Raw genomic sequence first — 19,610 nt, forward strand, 5'->3', positions numbered from 1 at the left:
GCTGGCAAGGAGCTGAAATGTGCTGGCCCCGAGGGAGTGGTCTGAGAGTGTCAGATCCATGCCTGCACAACCCCCATCTACCTGATGGGACTTTGAGAGGGCATCATACCCCTTAACTGCTGGTTGAAAAAGCAGCCTCTGTGGCCCCTGTCCAGATCACTGAGTCAGAATCAGCACCTTGGGGCCAGTGTGGTGATACGGTGGGTTAAGCTGCTGTATGATGATATATGCCAGTCTATGTCCCAGCACTGCCTCACATCAAATCCAGCACCCTGCTAATGAGTCTGGGAAGGGAGCAGAAGATGGCCCCAGTGCTTGGGCACCCACGTAACAGATCTGGATGAAGCTCCTGGCTCCCGGCTTCAGCCTGGTCCAGCCCTAGCCTTTACTGCCATCTGGGGAATGAACCAGTAGATAGATCTCTTCTCTCTCTCTCTCACACATACACACACTCTCCCTTTCAAATAAATAAATCTGAAACTAACAACCTGCACCTCTTAGCAAGTTACCCTGCAAGATTTGTGGTCACTTTAAAGAAACTTGACTTGGTCCTCCTGAAGACCTTGCCAGGTGGGTTCCAAGTACGAAAACTGGTGATGAGAGGTGTGGGTGAGGAGATAGCAGACAGGTGCAGGGCAGTCTAGAGAGAGACACTTTAAAGGACAAGCAGGGATGTCTGAGTCCCACAATGAACTTGAGGCAAAAGCCCTGACTCCCAAGCCCAGGACCCCAAGCGGGTGCCAGAACACAAGGCTGTGAGCCAGCTCTGTGCCCACTCAGTGGGCTCACCGCGTGTTTGGGCTCTGCAGGAGATAGTCATGGTCTGTGGGAAAACAGCCGAGAAGTTGATGTGGTTACCAGTGGAAACCCAACCCAGACGGGCCCTGTGAGACACACAGCTACACTTCCATTCTTGTACACACACACACACACCGCCATAGGGCTGCCCGCCATAGGGCTGGCAGAGCACCTGAGGACACAGTACCCCTGGCATGTGCCTGCCTGTGGGTTCTGCAGCCAGACTGGGGGTGCGGGAGCACCCTGCAGCAGGCTTAGGAGCCTGCTCTTCCTTGCCCCTCCCCCACCTGCCTGAACCCCTAATTCCATCTGAGCAGCCAGAAACCCAAGTCCTGCTCACCTGAGACCTGTAAGGATCGAGATGTCATTTGGTCCCCTGCCTGCTGACCATCCCCCCGCCCCCGCTCCCACCAACCTGGGTGAGCAACATTGCACATGCGCTAGGGGTGGTGAACTGTACAGCTCTGACCCCAGGCACCCCACCCAGGAGGCAGCCACATGAAGCAGAGGTTTTCCCATCGCCCCTGCATGCGCTCACTACAAGGGCCAAGCCCATCGTGCCCCTGGCCCACGGTTCCAAAAAGGACAAGGAATCCTCTCCACCCCCATGCCCTCCTCTTCAGCTCAGACGACACACACCCCACTGACCTCTTTCTCCACTGCAGGCTGGACGGCAGGGACCCCCAGGCTCGCCTGGGCTCCAAAGAAACCCAAAAGGGTGGACGGGAGGAACAGAACTCCAAGCAGGCCTAGGATGTCCAATGAGTGAGCTGATGGCTTAAGGGGATTGGTCAGGTCTACTGCGGGGTGAGCGATTTCACAGGTTCTGCAAAGGCCCACAGCCCCAAAATATCTCTCCTCAGGGCCCGGAAATCCCTCCCAGGCCGCTGAGGTTCACTGCCGGGAGAGGCTCCCACCTGAGGTGCTCGTCACTCACGACCCTGGGAGAGGCAGCTGACAGCTGGCCCCGATGGTGGCGAAAGACAGGCGGGGAGGGCGGCGCCAGGGCCACAGGGCAGGGTTGAGAGCCGGTGACCTGGCCGCTCACCGGGGCCGCCCTACCCACGGGCGCCGCCGAGAGGGGGCGCTCTGGCCTCCAACACCCACGGGCGCTGGGAGACGCCAGCTCCTCCCCTCTCCCCACCAGAATTGGAGGGGTGGGGGATTGGCAAAGGGAAGAGCTGGTAACCGGCTTTCTGCCCTCTCCCATCAACCCCCTACACACAGAGACACACATCAGGGAACTCCAGCCCTGTCCTAACTGCTCCCTGAGGAGGCCAAAGTGCTAGGAGGAGGATGAGAGCCCAGAGAGAGAGGGAGGCGGGGCGGCGCGAGGGGGAATTAACCGGCTTCCAAAATAGCACAGTTGGTTCTGCCTCGCTTCACTCTCCGCGGTGTCTGGCAGCTTCTGCTTTCGATCTGACTCACGCCTGGCGGGGGAGGCCGGGTGGCCAGCGCGGGCAGTGGCCCAGGGACTGCTGTCCCCTCACTCCATGCACCTGTCCCAACGGGCCTCCTCCTCTGTTCAGTGCAGGAGCTCGGCCTAGGGAAGTCAAAACAGAAAATCCTGGGCTCCTTCTCCCAGAGCCTAGCCTTCCCCTAACGGCCCCAGGGCTCCCCAGTGAAGGCTGCTGCCCTAGGCCCAGGTTTCAACTGAAGCAGCTCCACCTCTCCTCCTGGGAAGCCAGAAGAAACCTGCCCAGCACGCCACCTTCCCTGGGCCCATAGAGGAGAAATGACCGCCTACAGCCACATTCCAACCTCCCACCTGCCCCACCTCTCGAGGCCACACACAGGTATTGGAGCAACATGAAGGCTTTATTGCAAAACTCACACAGACACAGCCACCTTTTTTTCTCCCCCCCCCCCCCCCGGGGCCTCCAACACCCCCAAGAAGCCTCTTGCCTCAGCAGGACAGAGTGCTCAGGACTGTGCGTCAGGTGGGGACGGAGGTCAGTAAACCCTGCTCTCCCTTGCTTATCTCCCACCCCTCTTATCTGCCTGGCTTGGAGCTGCTCCACCTTCTCCACAGGGTCAGGTTTGGCCAGCAGCTGCAGGACTGGATCAAAGACGCTTAAGGCCAAACCTGAGATCTGAACTGAAAGTCCCACCATTTTCCCCACATCTCAACTCCTCCCAAACCTTCTCTGTTCTTCCTTGCCACACCCCCAGCCACAGACCCATACACCTGCCCATGTGGGGTCAGGGGAGACAGCAGAAATGTTCTTTCTGATACCCCAGCTCTGCCAATTGGCAGGAATGGATGCCATCACCGCCCTCCCCACCCCCCCCCCCCAGGAAATAGAGTGTCAGAGGTAATGAGTGTGGCCAGCTCAGGTGGACACACCCCTGCCTCTGCCATTAAGCTCATCATGACCAAAGCTGCGCTGGGGAGGGGCTGTGGGTGCAGAATCTCAGGGACTGCGGATTCCGTACACCTGCCCACAGCCCCGTCACTTCCCAGTGGGACTACACCTGTCCCTACCCCAGAGGTCTTACCTACACCACTTCCTTCATTTACCTCATCTTATTCCCTTGTCCCCTTAGGGATGAGAGCTGCAGTGGGATGAAGCCGACAGGTGTGGGAATGGAAGCAAGCAGAATCCAGGCTTTAATGGAGGGCCAAGGTGTCCTCTCCTCTCGGGCCCCATAAATTACATCATCTTCTGCTGGAGACACAGAAGGAAAGCACTAGAAGGCCTAGTTTCCAGCTGACTAAAGGCAGCCACATGGCAGCCATGGGCAGGGCAGTGAGAGAAAGAAAAAGGAAGTCAGAAAACCACGGCAATCACAGTCTCAGGATGCTCGAGGTGGGAGGGGACTGGGTGACAGTGCCAGGCCCTGTGCCACCAGCACCCAGCTTGCCTGGGAGAGTGTGGAGTCATGGAGGTGCTGCCTGCAGGAACTAACCATGCTAGCTGCCAAGGGCCAGCCAACTTCTAGCTTGAGAAGAGCTTCATTCATGCCCCAGAAAGAGCCCTCCCCCACCCCAGCCCAGCTTCTGCTCTCTGCATAGCACCTCCTCAGAGCTCCTTGAGTGTTTGCTGAACCCACTGAAGGGGGCACTGGGGACAGGCTCCCGTGGGAAGGGTCTTCCTGGACAAGCCACTGGACAAAGACAGGAAGGAGACTATGGCAAGAGGGCCTGCCTGGCACACCACCAGGTCAGGCCTTGGCTAATGAGGCCAAAGCTGTCAAGGCCCCAGGCATATTCCCCTGGGCACCCACAGTCCGGAACCAGCCCTCCTGAGTGCCACCTACACCTACACCAGAGCCAAGGGAGTCCACACCCTTCCTTTCCCAGGACCCCTAACCAAAGACTCCAGCCCCACTGGATAACCATGATTCCCAGAGAGATGGAACCAAAGAGGCCCACACTGTCAGCTTCCTTCCTTTCTCCATCCCACAAGTCCTGCACTGCTGCTGTGGGACTCTCCCCCGAGTCTTTGAACCCATACCCTTTCCAAGGAGGTATGAAAATGAACAACTAACTTCAGAGTTTAGGGGAAAAAAGCCAGGGGCTGGCACGTGGTGCAGCCAGTGGGTAAAGCCATCTCCTTCAAGGCCAGCATCCCATATGGTTGCCAGTTCAAGCCCCAGCTGCTCTACTTCTTCTTTTTTTTTTTTTTTAAAGATTTATTTATTTATTGGAAAGTCAGATATACAGAGAGGAGGAGAGACAGAGAGGAAGATCTTCTGTCCGATGATTCACTCCCCAAGTGAGCACAACGGCCGATGCGAAGCTAGGATCCAGAGCCAGGATCCAGGAACTTCTTCCGGGTCTCCCACACGGCTTTGGGCCGTCCTCAACTGCTTTCCCAGGCCACAAGCAGGGAGCTGGATGGGAAGTGGAGCTGCCGGGATTAGAACCGGCGCCCATATGGGATCCCAGCACGTTCAAGGTGAGGACTTTAGCCACTAGGCCACACTGCCGGGCCCTGCTCTACTTCTTTTTTTAAAAATATATTTTTTTTTATTGGAAAGGCAGAGAGAGGGGGAGAGACAGAGAGGAAGATTTTCTGTCTGATGGTTTACTGCCCAAGCGGCAGCAACAGCTGGGGCTACGCCAATACAAAGCCAGGAGCCAGGAGCTTCTTCCGGGTCTCCCAGCAGGTGCAGCGTCCCAAGGCTTTGGGCTTTCCTCGACTGCTTTCCCAGGCCACAAGCAGGGAGCTGGATGGGAAAGCAGGGCTGCTGGGATTAGAATCGGAGCCCATTTGGGATCCTGGCATGTGCAAGGCGAGGACTTGCACCTAGGCTACCGTGCCAGGCCCTGCTCTACTTTTTTAAAAAAGATTTTTACTCACTTTATTGTAAAGTCAGAAATACAAAGAGGAGAAGAAACAGAGAGGAAGATCTTCCGTCCATTGATTCACTCCCCATGCAGCCGCAATGGCCGGAGCTGAGCTGATCTGAAGCCAGGAGCCAAGAGCTTCTTCCAGGTCTCCCGCGCGGGTATAGAGTCCCAAGGCTTTGGGCCATCCTCGACTGCTTTCCCAGGCCACAAGCAGGGAGCTGGATGGGAATCAGGGCTGCTGGGATGGGAAGCAGGGCTGCTGGGATTAGAACCAGTGCCAATATGGGATCCCAAAGTGTGCAAGGTGAGGACTTCAGCTGCTAGGCTACTGCGAAGAGCCCTGCTCTACTTCTGATCTGGCTTCCTGCTAATGCTCCAGGGAAAATAGCAGAAGATGGCCCAAGTCCCCGTCCCCTGCATCCATATGGGAGACCAGAATAAGCCCTTGTCCCTGGGCTTTAGACTGATCTGGCCCTGGCCATTACAGCCATCTGGGGAGTGAACCAGAGCATGGAAGACCTCTGTCTATTTCCAAATCTGTTAAACAAACAAACAACCATAACACTAATAAGCTGACCTACCCTGCAGGAAAGCTGACTGCAGACTGGTAAGATTCAGGCCTTGGAGGAGACTGGTTGAACTAGGGCACAGCAGCCAAATGTGGACCTGTGGAAATGGTCCCTATTTCTGAAGGGCCAGTTCCAGACTGTGGCTGCCCAAGAGAATATGGCTGAGTCTCTGAAAGTTTACCTCTGTGTGCTCTCAAAATCAGAGTTGATAAAGCACAGACAAAGGAACCAGCACTGGCAGTGTGACAAGCTGCATGGAGAAGAAACCTCCGCAGTGGAGGTGATATCAGCAACATTTGGTTGCTGTGACAAATCCCTATATGACGTGAAGTCCGGCAATGTTCTCTGGCTCCAGGATGATGCTCCAAAGATAGAACTGTAGAACCTCAGTGTTCTGAAATCTTTGCATGTCCATGCATCTGATGACACACTCAGATCCAGGCACTGCTAAAACCAAATGCTGCCTTCTGCTCGCACACTAACAGCAGGAAGAGTTGCATCTCAGCTGGATGTGCAGTGTTCATCAACCTACTTGAATTCACAGGGTCTCAGCTTCCTAGTGTGTAAATGAGGATGATGTCCATTCTGGAGAGTGACTGTTAAGGTTAAACGAAAAGTATTTCATGTAATGCCTAGTACCACAGAGGTGCTGAGCAAGTATTTGGTGGATGCATAGGTGCATGAATACAATGGACAGGTGGATGCATGGATAGATGGATGGAGAGATGCATGCATGGGTGAATGGATGTGTGCACACAGGGGTGAATGGATAGACTCATAGATGAATGAATGGCTGGGTACATGGATGCATGGATTCCTGCGTGGATGGATGTAATAGGATTGTACATAGATGGATGAATGGATGTAACACACACATGGGTAGACGAATGGATGTTTGTAGGGAGAAGAGACACTGGTTTTCTGTAGTCTCCCATCTGTTTCAATATCCCTCTCCACTAACCTTATAAACAAAAAGACAAGATCCTTTCACTCCCTAATTTATCTGGTTGGAAATCCTGTTTCCTTGCATCCGGATGATGATGTAAACTTTGGTCTTTTTCCTAAGCTTCAGCCACACTACTGAGGTGGGGAGGTCACTCCATGAAGGCTACAGAGGGCTATGTCACATCGCAGGCCCAGGCACCATCATGCCAGCTCCCACTATGCAGTGACACCACACTACCTCCCAAGTCCAACTCTACCCAACTGCTATCCCAGAGACTAGGAGAGGAAGGGAAAAACAGATAACAGCAGGGCAGAGGGAACAGGCCAGAATGGCCAGAGAGGAAGCCAAGGCAGGGCTGGGGGTCTTCAGGGTGGGGTGAGTAAGAATGGTAGAGAAGAGGCTGAAGAGTGGATAGAACTCATCACTGAAGAAATGGAGGGAGAAGGTGGTCCCGAGGGAATAAGACACAGAGACAGAACCAACCATGTTCCTGCTCCACCACCCCTGGGGCTCCCTGCCCCTCCAGATAAAGTTCAAATGCCCTGCCAGGGCCCCCAAGGCATTAGGGGTCTTCCCTCCCCATGAACAAGCCCTGGGGGCAGCCAGGGGACTTCCTGACTCCCTCACCCTAACCTGGGCCTGGCTTCCACATGCTCCTTCTAGTTCTTTCCCCTCCACAGCTTGTCTAGCTCCTCTTCATCCCCTGAAGCCATACTTTAGGGCCTCCTCTGGGGGAGCCTGCCCTATCTTTACCTTCCTCTGATCACTGCTTGAAAACAGCCTCCTCATCTACCCTAAGTCTGACTCTGGTCTGACACAGGAACACAAGATCAACCAAGATAGTCTCTGTTGTATTTCCAATCTAGTTTGGAGTAAAGCAGCTCTGCCCAGTATAGAGAGCTCTGCTTCTGCCTCTATTACACCTGCACATAAAACTGAATCAGACGATTCATTAGCCACCTGGCAGGAATGGTGTCCAGTTTTTCACGCATGGACTCATTTGACTTTCCCACTCAGTCTGGGAAGTAGGAGATACTAGTGTGTCCATTTTGCAGATGAGAAACTGAGGTCATTCTGTCAATTTCTCCCAAAACTTTCAGTGTGGGCACCCTGAGGGCTGGCCCAGGCTTTGCTCTTTCTTGGCATCTCCGGTGTGGCCTTCACAGAGGCACCCAGACAGGATGCTCTGGACCTTGCCATGTTAAGACAGGTAAGGCTGGACATGCCTGCTCTGTGACCTGAGATGAAGATGCATGGACTGGTTGCTGAGGAAGGTGATCACAGAGGATGATGAGTCCGGGCTGCATGGAGGGAGAGATGGAGTCCCGGGCAGGGAATGAAGGAGTGACCTCCCTATTTCCTTCTCGCCTGTACTCTGGGCCCAGCCCAGCATTTCACCACCCTGTAGGTCACTGCCCCTTTGCAGAGGCTGAGGCCGGGCTGAAGCAGAGGGCAGGCCCAGGGCTCAGCATGGACAGAGAGCTAGGGAGCAGCAGGATGGGGAAGGGGAGCTTGCAGCTCCACAGCCCTGGGAGTCAGGGCTGCAAGTCAGCTCAGCCTGCAAGGTGAAGAACCAGTCCCACAAGGGTCCCAGCAGCACCCTCATCTGGTTCAAGTCCTGGCTATTCCACTTCTGATCCAGCTCCCTGCTTATGAGCCTGGAAATGCAGCAGAGAATGACCCGAGTCCTTGGGCTCCTACACCCACTTGGGAGACCCAGAAGAAGGTACTGGCTCCCGCTTCAGCCTGGTCCAGCCAGAGCCCCTGTGGCCACTTTGAGGTTGAGTCAGCAGATGAAAGGTGTGTGTGTGTAACTCTGACATTCCAATAAAGAAACCTACAGAAGAAGAAGCTGACCAGACCCTGAGTAAGCATCACCTCTACTGTCCCTTCCAACAGCCACAGGGCAGGTGCAACAGAGCAACTAAGACCCAGAACCTGCCCTCTTGCTTTGCAGGCCTGTCCTGCCTGTTCAGCCAGAGCACCAGCCTGACAAATGTACCAGCATACTTTGTGAGAGCACACAGGGGTACCAGAACCCACCAGGCCTTGCAACCCTCTCCCGGGCTCCCCACAGCTACCCAGTGAGTGCCGCCGCCTGCTACTTCAGCTGCCTCATTGGTGAATGAGCTAAGTCTCCGCTTGTGTCTCTCACAGCTGACGGCCTCTCAAGTGTCCGACCTGGTCATGGGCCCTCCTCACCCAGGACTTTCATCCCTGTCACCAGCCCCCCTTTTTCCTCCTTAAGGCTGAGGTGGGATGGGGTTGGACAGGACTCAGGTCCCAGCGGGGGTGCCGAGAAGCTAATGAAGCCACTGCTGCTGACAGAGCTGGTGCCAGGCCCATGGCGGGTGCAGGGCCCCAGGCACACAATGGGGCTGTGTGTGCACCCAGCGTTACCCTGGAGCAGAGCTGGGCGGGCCAGCAGCTGGGGTGAGGCCAAGAATTCATGTCCCAGGAGAGGGCCTCCCCTCCCCCTCCCAGACAGCACAGCCCCGTGTCTACCTCCCCCTGGGGAAAGGGGGGGCAGGGAGGAAGGGAAGCTAGAGCAGGCCCTGTGGCAGCATTTGCTGGCTGGGCACTCCTGGGTCCTGGCCCCAGCTGGGCTGTTCCCTAGCAAGGCATTTTGGGTCCATTACATAACCCGAGGTTGCAGCCTTGGCTGTGGCCAGATGGAAGGAGAAGGGGCGAGAGAAGTCTGGCTCTACCTGTCCCTGCCCAAAACACAGGGCCTGCCTCCTCTCTCCCCAGCTGGCCAAGGCCCTGAGACACCCAGGCTGGGTGACCGCTGGGTCTGCACCAGGCCCTGGGGCTTCCCAAATGGGAGCTGGCCTACTCCCTGGGGGAGTGAGTCACCCGCTGGTGGTGGCGGCCGGAGGGTCGGGTGGAGGGAGCAGGTGAGGCCTGTCTTCTGCCTGCCCCCATGCCCCAGCTGTCTGGAGTCTCCTCAAGCTGAGAAGCTGTTTGGCTGCTGACCACCATGAGTGCCCCCAGTCAGGGCCTCGGGGATGGGGGTGAGAACACATCTTTTGGCAAGGGTCTTACAAGATTCCAGGACTTGGGGGTCTTGACATTCTGCTGGTGTCACAATGTCACCACTGACTCCCCACAATGGCAGTATGGCAGCCCATGGCTCTGAAACTTCCCCAGGAGGGGCTTCAATCAGGGGGCAGTCCCTTACCCCACTTCCACTCCAAGGGCAGAGCAGGGGAGGAGGGAAGAAAGCCTGCTGGGAGGAGGCCAGGCCTTCTGGAACCTCAGGCTGCAACCAATCATTTTCCCTTCTGAGATCCACCTGCACTTGCCCCCTCCTGGCCCAAGCACAGGTCACACACACTTTCCCTCACACCCAGGCCCAAAGACACAAACATGTACTCCCTCCGCGGGCCGCCCACACTCCCTGAAGGTCACACACCAAAGTCACGGCGGTAACCCCCTCTTGCCCGGTGGACACAGTTGGATGGCCACCCACCCCAACACCCACGGGCTCTCTCTACAGCTGAAGAGCAGTAGGCAGCACAGCATCCTTTAAGTCCACCTGCTACCACTCAGAGCCCAGCTCCTTCCTCAGTCAGGGTCCCCGCCCTGGGCCAAGGCCTTCATGTGGAGGGAGACCAGGGAAAGAGTGTTCCCCTCCCCCAAAACTGGGGGAGACTGCCCCTGAGAACCAAGGTTGCGGGGGGCCAGAAGGGGCCTTCTAGGTTGAGCCCATGGCTTTCACTTTATAGATGAAAGAACTGAGAATCCAATTGGGGAAGTGAAGAGGTTCAAGGTTATGACCGAGGCCAAGTCTAGAGCCCCGTGCTGAGGTAACCTCAGGCTAGTCCCCCAAAGCAGGGGACGGGGAAGGAGAAGGCAGAGGTGAGAAGGAAAGGTGGGATTTTGTCCCTACATCAGGGGAGCTGCTTGTCTAGCTGGTGTGCTGTTATCATGGTATGCTCTTCTTTTAACTATTCCCTGAGCACCTGCCTCACACCAGCGCCTGGACACATGCTTTAGTATCCATCACAGTGCTGCCTCTCAAGTGACCCAGATCCCACCACTAACAGAGCACCTCCCCTCCTGAAGGCAGCAGCTTGGCTTTCCCTCCGAGAAGCAGCCCCCTCCATGTCACCACATCCCAGGTATCGGGTCCCTAGCACACACATCCCCTCCCAAGTCAATGCCCAGTCAGAGGGCACAGCAGGCCAGGTAGCGGGAACCTGGGAAGTCGTGCACCCATGGTGCTCCTGGCTGAGGCTAGCAGCAGAATACCCCATTTTCTGGGACCTTGGTCTGTGCAGCCCAAGGATGCAGCAGCTTAATGGAAAACTGGCAGGGCCGGACCACCCAGCTGCCCTTGCGGGGACCTCTCCCATGCTCCCAGGGGAATCTCAAGGCCCCTCTGGGGTTTTGAGGGAGAGTCTAGAACCTACACTTCTCTCAGCCTCTTCATATCCCAGAAGCCCCTGAGAAGCAGGTCGGGGGTGTGGACTGCATGGTTCAGGGGGAGCCTTGCCCCCCCCCCGAAACTTCTAAGCCAAACTGTTCCCCCAACTCCCTCAAGGCAATGAAACTCCAGCCCTCCCTCAAGGGAATGACATGGCAACATCCACTGCCAGTGAATGTCTCATGGACCCACATGCTCCCGATTGCCATGTGCACCATACTCCACGGCCCAGGGTACCACCTCCGTCCTGAGTGGGCATAAAGCAATGTGTGGGAAGATCGCATGTTCCCAAGCTACTGGCCAGGTCCCACCTCCAGTCTACCTGTGAGCCCTCAACCTTGGGCTGCAGCCCTGCAGAAACCATCCCTGCTATGCCCTCTGTGTCCCATGCCCCAAGGATCCCCTCCCTCAGGGGAAAACTGGGATGCCTCCTGCCCACTCACTCAACAGGGCAGCACAAGGACCACAGTGCCACCTCCCTGTGATGTGGCACCTTCCAATGCACCGTGGCACTCACTGCTACCTGATCCTCCCGACACTGCATCCCGTCCCCAGCTCATAGATGAGAAAGTACAGGCATGAAGAGTTTGACAAATAGTACATGGTCACATAGTTAAGGCCCAGGACTCAGCCCCGGGGTGGTCTAATGCAGAGCCTGCCTGGGCTAGCCACAGCTGCTCTAGCCCCTCTGTCCTCACCTGGGGCTAGATAGGGCCCCTCCCTCCTCGGAAGCCCCGGTTTCAAGGGTCAGATGCTGGCCAGCACCCTGAATGGATGGCTTGGCAAATGTCCAGCTGGAAAGTACCTTTAGCCCTTGCTTTGCCAACAGGAACAGGGCACCCACTGCACCCCCACATTCCCCTCTCCGCAGGAGCTGAGCTGTAGTAGGGAAGGCAAGGCACCCAAAGGAGCAGGCAACTACCACGTGTCCAGCTTCGGGCCAGAGCTGGTGCCAAGATCTCAGGAGCCAGAGGCACCAAAAGGGGTCGCTCCTGCTACCCTCACCCCCTTTGGTCCTGGCCGTGCCAGATGTTGGCACCACTTAGAACTCAGGCTAAAAATAGTCTCTCGGGTGATTCAGTGCTAAGAATACCATGGGCAAATGGCCCTCCAGGACAGAACACCCTCTGCCAGGGAGGCTCAGTTCCTCCCGCCTTCCCAGGGGGGCCACCACAGTCGGCAGAGGTTGGAGCCCAGGGAATTTCAGCCTAATCGGCACCAGCAAGACCCTTCCCCTCTGCTCCAAATTTGACAACCAGGCAAACCAGGCCTCCAGCTGGGAAACCAGGCCTTGCCTCGTGTAGCCTCTGTGTAAGGGGTCCTCTACCAGCCAGCTGCCTGCCTAGTGCAGGAATGTGTGTGTACAAGTGCAGGCTGCAAACTGGTGGAATGAATCTGATCTTAGGAGTCCTTTGCCACGTGGCTTCCCTGGCCAAGGCTCTGCTTCCCGTGGCCCCCGAAAATCTAAGAACTGCCAGAGTCACAGACTTCTGTGCTTGGTGGAACACAGTCAGGTTTCTCCTGAACCGGGTACTGAGTTCTGTCCTGAGGGCCTGGCATGTGCATATTGCCTCCTTGGGTCAGCAAGCATCTCCCCAGAGCTGAGGGCCACGCATAGCTTGGCTCCCAGAGATATCCCGCCCCGCCCCCGGGAACAGGACACCTTCTATTGCTAGAAGCTGAAGGAGGAGCAGGAAAAGGGAATACTCAAGAAGGGAGCAGCCACATACACTTCTCTGAGAACAGACAGCAGGTAAGGGAGAGGGTGGCCCGGGCAGAGCAGGTGGCTGTGGAGGCAGATGCACTTGGGTCTAGCCCCAGCTCTGTTACGGACAATGGCATGGCCCTGGAAAATGCTTTCCAAAGTTTCACTTTAGGGTTCGGTTTCTCCATCTAAAACAAATAAATAAAAGAGGAGGAAAGACAGAGAGGAAGAGCCTCCATCCAATGATTCACTCCCCAAGTGACTGCAATGCCCGAAGCTGAGCTGATCTGAAGCCAGGAGCCAGGAGCCTCTTCTAGGTCTCCTATGTGCTATGTGGGTGCAGGGTCCCAAGGCCCTGAGTCATCCTCCACTGCCTTTCCAGGCCACAAACAGGAAACTGGACAGGAAGCGGGGCTGCCAACATTAGAACTGGCACCTATATGGGATCCCAGCGCGTGCAAGATGAGGACTTTAGCTGCTAGGCTACCATGCAGGCCCCTCCCTGACTGGGTATCATTACTACCTAGTATGTTTGCTAGGCTGTTTAATGTGTCTCAAAGAAAAAAATATTATTTCCAGTTAAGGCTTTCACCACCATTTCGTCATTCCTCTACTCCTATTTTACTCCCCCCTCCCCCAGTTTTTTTATTTATTTGAGAGAGAGAAGGATAGATACACTAGGGCCCAGCGCGGTAGCCTAGTGGCTAAAGAACCCCATCTGCTGGAACCCCATTACCTGCATCACCACTGCTGCTTCCCAGGGTGTGCATGAACAGGAAACCAGGCCCCAGCACTCAGATGTGGACACCTACATCTTAACAGCCAGGCAAAATTCCCACGTGGCTGCCTACAGAACCCCCGTGGGGAAGCTCTGGAGCAGATCTGGGGGTCGCTGGGTGAGAAGCCTGCAGGGCATGAAGCAGCAGACCCTGCCTGGGCTCTCAGAGTCCCCAGCTGCCTTAGGGTGGGATTGCGGGGTGTGACCGGAGAGTCCAGGGCTTGTGTTCTCCCAGAGGCTTCTGATACACCTGATTATCAGCTGGTCTGCTGAGAAGGGGAAGACAGGGGCCAGTTCCTGGGCCACACACCCCAGGAGCCTGGGGAGCCAGCAAACCTAACCAGGGCCACACGGCAGCAGAGTCTGTGCAGGATCCTCACCAGGTGCAGACGCTGTTTAAGCAGGTGCTACGGCCAGCACAGCAGCATAGTGAGTGAAGCTGCCACCTGCAACGCTGGAATACCAGGATACCCTGTGAGTGTCCATTTGAGTGCCAGCTGCTCCACTTCCTATCCAGCTCCTGCTAATGCACTTAGGAAAGCAGAAAAGGTGACTGTCAATAACCCAAATGCTTGGGGCCCTGCACTCATGTCAGAGACCTGGAAGAAGCTCCTGGCTCCAGGCTCTGGCCAGACCTAGCCCTGGCCGTTGCAGCCATCTGAGGAGCAAAGCAGTGTCTCTATCCCTGTCTCTCTGGACCATCAGAGAGTCTCTGCTCAAGGGCTTGCAGCTGGCTGTGACACTCCCCAGACCGGCTGCCTAACTCCTGATTGAATACCCACAGCTTTGCCACTCACCAGCTAGGCAACACTGAGAAAAAGGCTCACCCTCTCCCTGGAACTCAGTTTTTCCATCTGTAAAATGGGGTGATAGAAAGACCTATACATTAACTGAATGGGAAGACTAAACTGCAAGCATACAGTGGATGCTCAATGTACGCACCTTGCCACTGAACAGCACCCTGGACCATGGCAGTTCTCGCCTAAGCCGCTGAAGGTTTCCAGGAAGCCTCCCACAGCTTCCTGGAAACTGGCCTCTGCCAGTCAGGACTAGGGTATTGCCCCTGCAGCTGGCCACACAGACCCCCAAGCTGGGGTTCCCAGGGCACTCAGCATGGGGAAGGGCTCTGGAGCTGGGGGTTCCCAGATTCAAGCCAGACCCCTTTGAGGTCCCCACCAGGCCACCTCCACTCAGAGCTGGGGATATCCCCAGCCTGCCTTGGGCCACAGGTCTCTCCCACCATTCGTTCAGGTCATGGGGTGGCGTAGCGGGGGGCTCTCCAGCCAGGCAGCTGACGGCCTCATGACCTCCTCGGTCCTCCCTGCCTGGTGAGTGACAGTAATTACTTGCCCCCACACTCACCACACTTCCCACAGCCACTTCATCCACAATAGATCACAAGACGGGCATCCCCGCCCTGGAGGCCAGTTGCCCAGGGCTTTCTAGGTCCTCTTTACAAATGAAGAAACTGAGAGCCTGACTAGGCCACACACTTGCCAGACAGAGTTAAGTGTGGCTCCTGATGCAAGCCTGTAGGCAGGGTTCCTCTGCACAGCCCCTCAGAGCCAGACGGGGCTGCAGGGGGAGGAGGGAGTGCTAACAGCTGCTATGATTCCTGACTCAGAGTCACTGCACATGTAGCAAGTTGGGGGCAATCAGCAGGTCAGACTCCTTCTCAGTCCAATGCTATCCCATCCAATCCATCAGCATCCCCAGGAAGCCCTCCTGACCACCTGCACCCTCTGCTCTGCCGACCCACACTCATGGTAGCCACCTTGGTAAGAATCAGGTCCTAACTCGCCAGCCAGCCCACTGGGCTTACCCAGGGCAGACACCTGGGCAGGGACTGGATGCTGTCCCTAGGAGGGACTCCATGAACACAGCTCAGGGAGCAGGGTCTCTGAGGAAGGGCCTCCCAATTTCCTGAAGTGACTCCCAGGGAAATGGATTTGATTTGGCCCTAGACAGACACATAGCAAAGTGTCCTACAAATAACACCTGGCCATCCTGTGCAGCATGCTTGGATATTTTCTATTCTAGTCTATCCTATTGGGGAAGAAAACGTTCCTAGAAACCCACTACTTGCTGGTTTGATGAGGGTTCAGCAAGGGCTTAGATCCACAGTTCCACAAAAACACCCCTGGGGCTGGGGCTGTGGTACAGAAGACAAAGCCAGCCTCTGTGGCACTGGCATCCCATGTGGATGTTCAGTTTGAGTCCTGACTGTTCCACTTTTGATCCAGGTCCCTGCTTGTGGCCTGGGAAAGCAGCAGAGGATGAACCCTGCATCCACGTGGGAGATCCAGAACAAACCCCTGGCTCCTGGCTTTGGACTGGCTCAGCTCTGGTCCTTGTGGCCATTTGGAGAGTGAAGCAGTAGAAAGATCTCCCTCTCTCTAACATCGCCTCTCCAATAAATAAATAAACAATTTTAAAAGAAAGAAAAGGAAGACATCCCTGCCAGGGAGTCTGTGAGTTCAATTCCCCGCCTACCACTCAACCCTCCCTGTAGCAGGTACCTGACAACAGTTTCTGTTGATTGAACAATGATTCCAGGGGTGGTCTGTGCACTGTACACCGACACCTTATTTCATTCTTATCATCACTGCAGGAGGAAGAAACTGTTATTACTCCATTTTAAATATGCAGAAACAGGTCCAGAGTGGTGTCACAAATGGCCTGGAGGGAACTCAAGGTCATGTCTGTCTGAACCAAGGGGCATGTCCATAACCACTGAGCAGCACTTCCCAAAGTTGGCCCTATAGCTCCTAAAATGTCATTCTGGGGGGTAGGGGAGGGAGGAGTGCATTTGGCAGAGTGACTAAAATGTCACATGAGGCACCTGCTTCATTATCTAGGTTTAAACTTCATCTCCACTTCCAGTCCAGCTTCCTATGAATGCACACCCTGGGAGGCAGCAGGTAATGGCCTGAGCACTCGGGTCCCTGCCTCCTACATGCCAGACCTGGATGGAGCTCTTCACTTCTGGCTTTAGCTGGGCTCAGCCCTGGCTGTTGGCAACACTTAGGGACTGACTCACTGAATGGATGTGTTGTCTTTCTACTTTTGTGTGTGTGTGTGCACACACCTTTCAAAGTGAAAAATCAGGGCCTGGCGGCGTGGCCCAGCAGCTAAAGGCCTCACCTTGAACACGCCAGGATGCCATATGGGCGCCAGTTCTAATTCCGGCAGCTCCACTTCCCATCCAGCTTCCTGCTTGTGGCCTGGGAAAGAGCAGTCGAGGATGGCCCAAAGCTTTGGGACCCTGCACCTGTGTGGGATACCTGGAAGAGGTTCCTGGATCCTGGCTTCGGATCGGCATAGCATCGGCCGTTGCTCTCACTTGGGGAGTGAATCATGTGACGGAAGATCTTCCTCTCTGTCTCTCCTCTCTGTATCTCTGACTTTCCAATAAATAAATAAATCTTTTAAAAAAACAAAGTGAAAAATCAGTAATATGAAAATTAAAAGTCACTCTCTTTATTATTAAATTCACTCTTACCTGTTGATGCTTGTTTGAAGACTGACTTGAAGAGACAGCTCCCAGGCAGAGCCCACAGCCGGCCAGGTGGCCCTTCCTATCCCTCATGGCAAGCTTTACCGCCTCCTTCCCTCTACTCACCTCCCACTTAACCCAGAAAAGGGCAGGGTCAGGGATGCAGGGGTCACCAGAGGGCTGAGTGAAACATCTGTCCTTCCTCACCAACATCACTGTCCTAGGCTGAGCCATTTGAGCCTCCACGTTTCCCCTCTATAGAATGGGGACACTAGCAGGCTCACAGTATGACCATGAGGGTCCCAGAGGCTGACGCAGGCAAAGGAGTTGGAGCTGCACCTGCCGTGGAGCGAGGTGTAGTAACTGTAGTGTCTGTAAACCGCCCCAGCTTCCCCTCAGTCCCCACCATGAAGCATAACCCTCACAAGCCATCTGCACACAGAGCCACTGCACACTGGGGGGGAGTGGTGGCCTGTCCACGGTGCTTCTTTAAGCAGGCACTCACAGCTATCTGTGACACCTCAGAATGAATCCCAGAGGTGGGCACTGTAACCTCATTTTACAGATAAAGCAGTGTAGTCACCTGGAATGCAAGGAACTACAAAGTGACAGGGCTGGCATCCAAACCAGGCAGACACAGAGTGTCCGGGAATTTGCCCATGATAAGCACTTTACACCCATGGCCTTCCCATCAGAACCTCAAAACAGAGTCTGGCCAACTTTCTACTTCCCAACATCTCACACTCTCCTGGAATCTGGACAGGGTCCCTGCTTTTCCCATGCCCCCAACTCCCGCCCAACCCACCCCTGGCTCTGGCCCTGCTCTGCTTCATGTGTCCCCTTCCCAGAAGCTGGACCACTCACCCACTCCCCGAAGACAGCACACACATCAGCGCATGTACACAGGGCTGTGCATCCCTGACAGCGGCAGACCCCTAGCAGGAGGCCCCCTGAATTGATCAGCTCCTCCAGGCGCCGGCATCCAAGGGCTGTGCCTCCACCCCAGCGCCAGCCCCAGTTTCCTCATTTCCCCTGTGTTGCTTCTCACCCAGCCCCCTGCACCTCTGGTGGCCCCAAGAGGAAGTTGTGCAATCCCCAGGGAGCTGCGAATGTGGGGCCAGATTACTCACAGCACAGAGGGAACCATGCTCCCCGGAGGCCCTGCTCCCACCCACAAGCCTGTCTCCACCCCCCCAGCTCCAATCTCACCTCTCCCAGAGGGGTGGGTGGGTTCACTCAGCACAGCCTGGCCTCTTAGGGTCCCTGGCAGCACAGCAGGGGGTGGGGTGGGAATGAGGAGGGCAGGGGACAGCAAGGCATGAAGCCCACCAGGGAGGACCAGGATGGACCCTAGCCCATGCCTCCTCCCAGAGAAGCCCCTGGTCCCCACTGTCATAGTCAGCCGCTCGCTTGTCACCACAGCTTTGGACCTTCCAGGGCCTACAGGTCCCCCAGTTTGCAGGCCTACTTTAGCCCCCACCCCTTGAAACGGAACCCTGAGACCCAACAACATCCCACAAGGCTCGGAGGGGGGCTGGGCCACCACACTTTCTACCTGAGGGAAGCTGTGCAGCCAGTGTCACAGAGCCCTCACCGAGAGCTCATGGCAGCCTTCTCTTAGGTGACCAAGGGACGCCTGGCTGCGTTTAAGGGCTGGTAAGAAGGGCTTTAAACAGGGAGGTCAGCGAGGCCTGAGGGGATCCTCCCAGACTCAGGCCCAACTATGAGCCCTAGGAACCAAAAGTGAGAAGGGGGCTGGCCTGGGGGAAACAGAGCCCCCTATGATGGCCTCTGCCCTCTCTGCCTGAAACCTACAAAGGGGCCTCAGATAAGCACTTTTTATCATCCTCCACAACCTTGGACTCCTGTCCAGTTAAGCTCAAAGTCAGAAATGGCTGGTTTGGCTTTTTCTTGCCTGGGCCCCAAGTTTCCCAGAGAGCACCTCATTTCTGCAGCCCTCATCAAAAGGCTGGAGCCTAGAAAAGCCCCCTCCTCCCCAGCTCCCAGTGGGACAGTAGGAGCCACTAGTCATCTGATGCTTCCAGTTTGGGACGCTGGGAGCACTGTCAGGCCGGGGCAGGGCCGCCACCCACAAGCCCTGCCTCTGCCAGAACAGAGCAACCATGAGAATCTTAGAAAGACTGCTCCCGCAAATGCCTGTGCATCCAGCAGCTCCCCACCCTGAACATAGCTCTGCGAAGGGAAGGGCCGGGCAGCTGTGCCACCTTCACTGTCCAGGTGAGAAGACAGCAGCTTAAAGCACTGACATCACCTCCGCGGGGCTGTGCAGCAAGCTGACTTCAAATCTGTGTCCTCATTTTCTCCCTAAATCAGAGCTGTGGCCTCCTCACCACAGACTCTCAGGGCCAACTGACTAATCTCTCGGCAGCAGTGGGGGGCTGGGGTAGAGGGGAGCCCCCTGTGCACCTGAAGATGCACACTTCTGGTCAACGTTCCTGGATCTCCCTTCCTTCCTTGAGAACTACTGCCCAGAATCTAGAGCTCGGGGTGAAGGGTGTCTCCGACTAAGGCTCAGGCCTGGAGACTTCCTTCCTGCCCTGCCAGATGTGTGGGCGGGAGAGCTGAAGGCTG

General features: G+C 55.9%; 1 protein-coding gene across 4 annotated transcripts in view; it reads right to left on the minus strand.

The window, feature by feature from the left end:
• Window positions 1-19,610, minus strand: part of TFEB (transcription factor EB) — a 46,587-nt gene that overhangs the window by 17,089 nt on the left and 9,888 nt on the right. Inside the window, exons 1-2 of one of the 4 annotated variants that reach the window (XM_040983353.1) lie at window positions 17,883-17,899; window positions 3,320-3,467 (exon numbers count right to left, since the gene is read on the minus strand). The exons of 1 other annotated variant lie outside the window; for it this stretch is intronic. In XM_040983353.1, the coding sequence (XP_040839287.1) occupies window positions 3,320-3,324 (5 nt within the window). In that variant the 5' untranslated portion in view covers window positions 3,325-3,467; window positions 17,883-17,899. Of the gene's footprint in view, window positions 1-1,446; window positions 1,673-3,319; window positions 3,468-17,882; window positions 18,019-19,610 lie in introns of those variants that run through there. 2 more of the 4 variants (XM_040983352.1, XM_040983354.1) reach the window with 2 other exon arrangements.

Source organism: Ochotona curzoniae, unplaced genomic scaffold (assembly GCF_017591425.1).
Source record: "Ochotona curzoniae isolate NIBS_2020 unplaced genomic scaffold, NIBS_Ocur_1.0 contig_3819, whole genome shotgun sequence".
NCBI lineage: Eukaryota > Metazoa > Chordata > Mammalia > Lagomorpha > Ochotonidae > Ochotona > Ochotona curzoniae.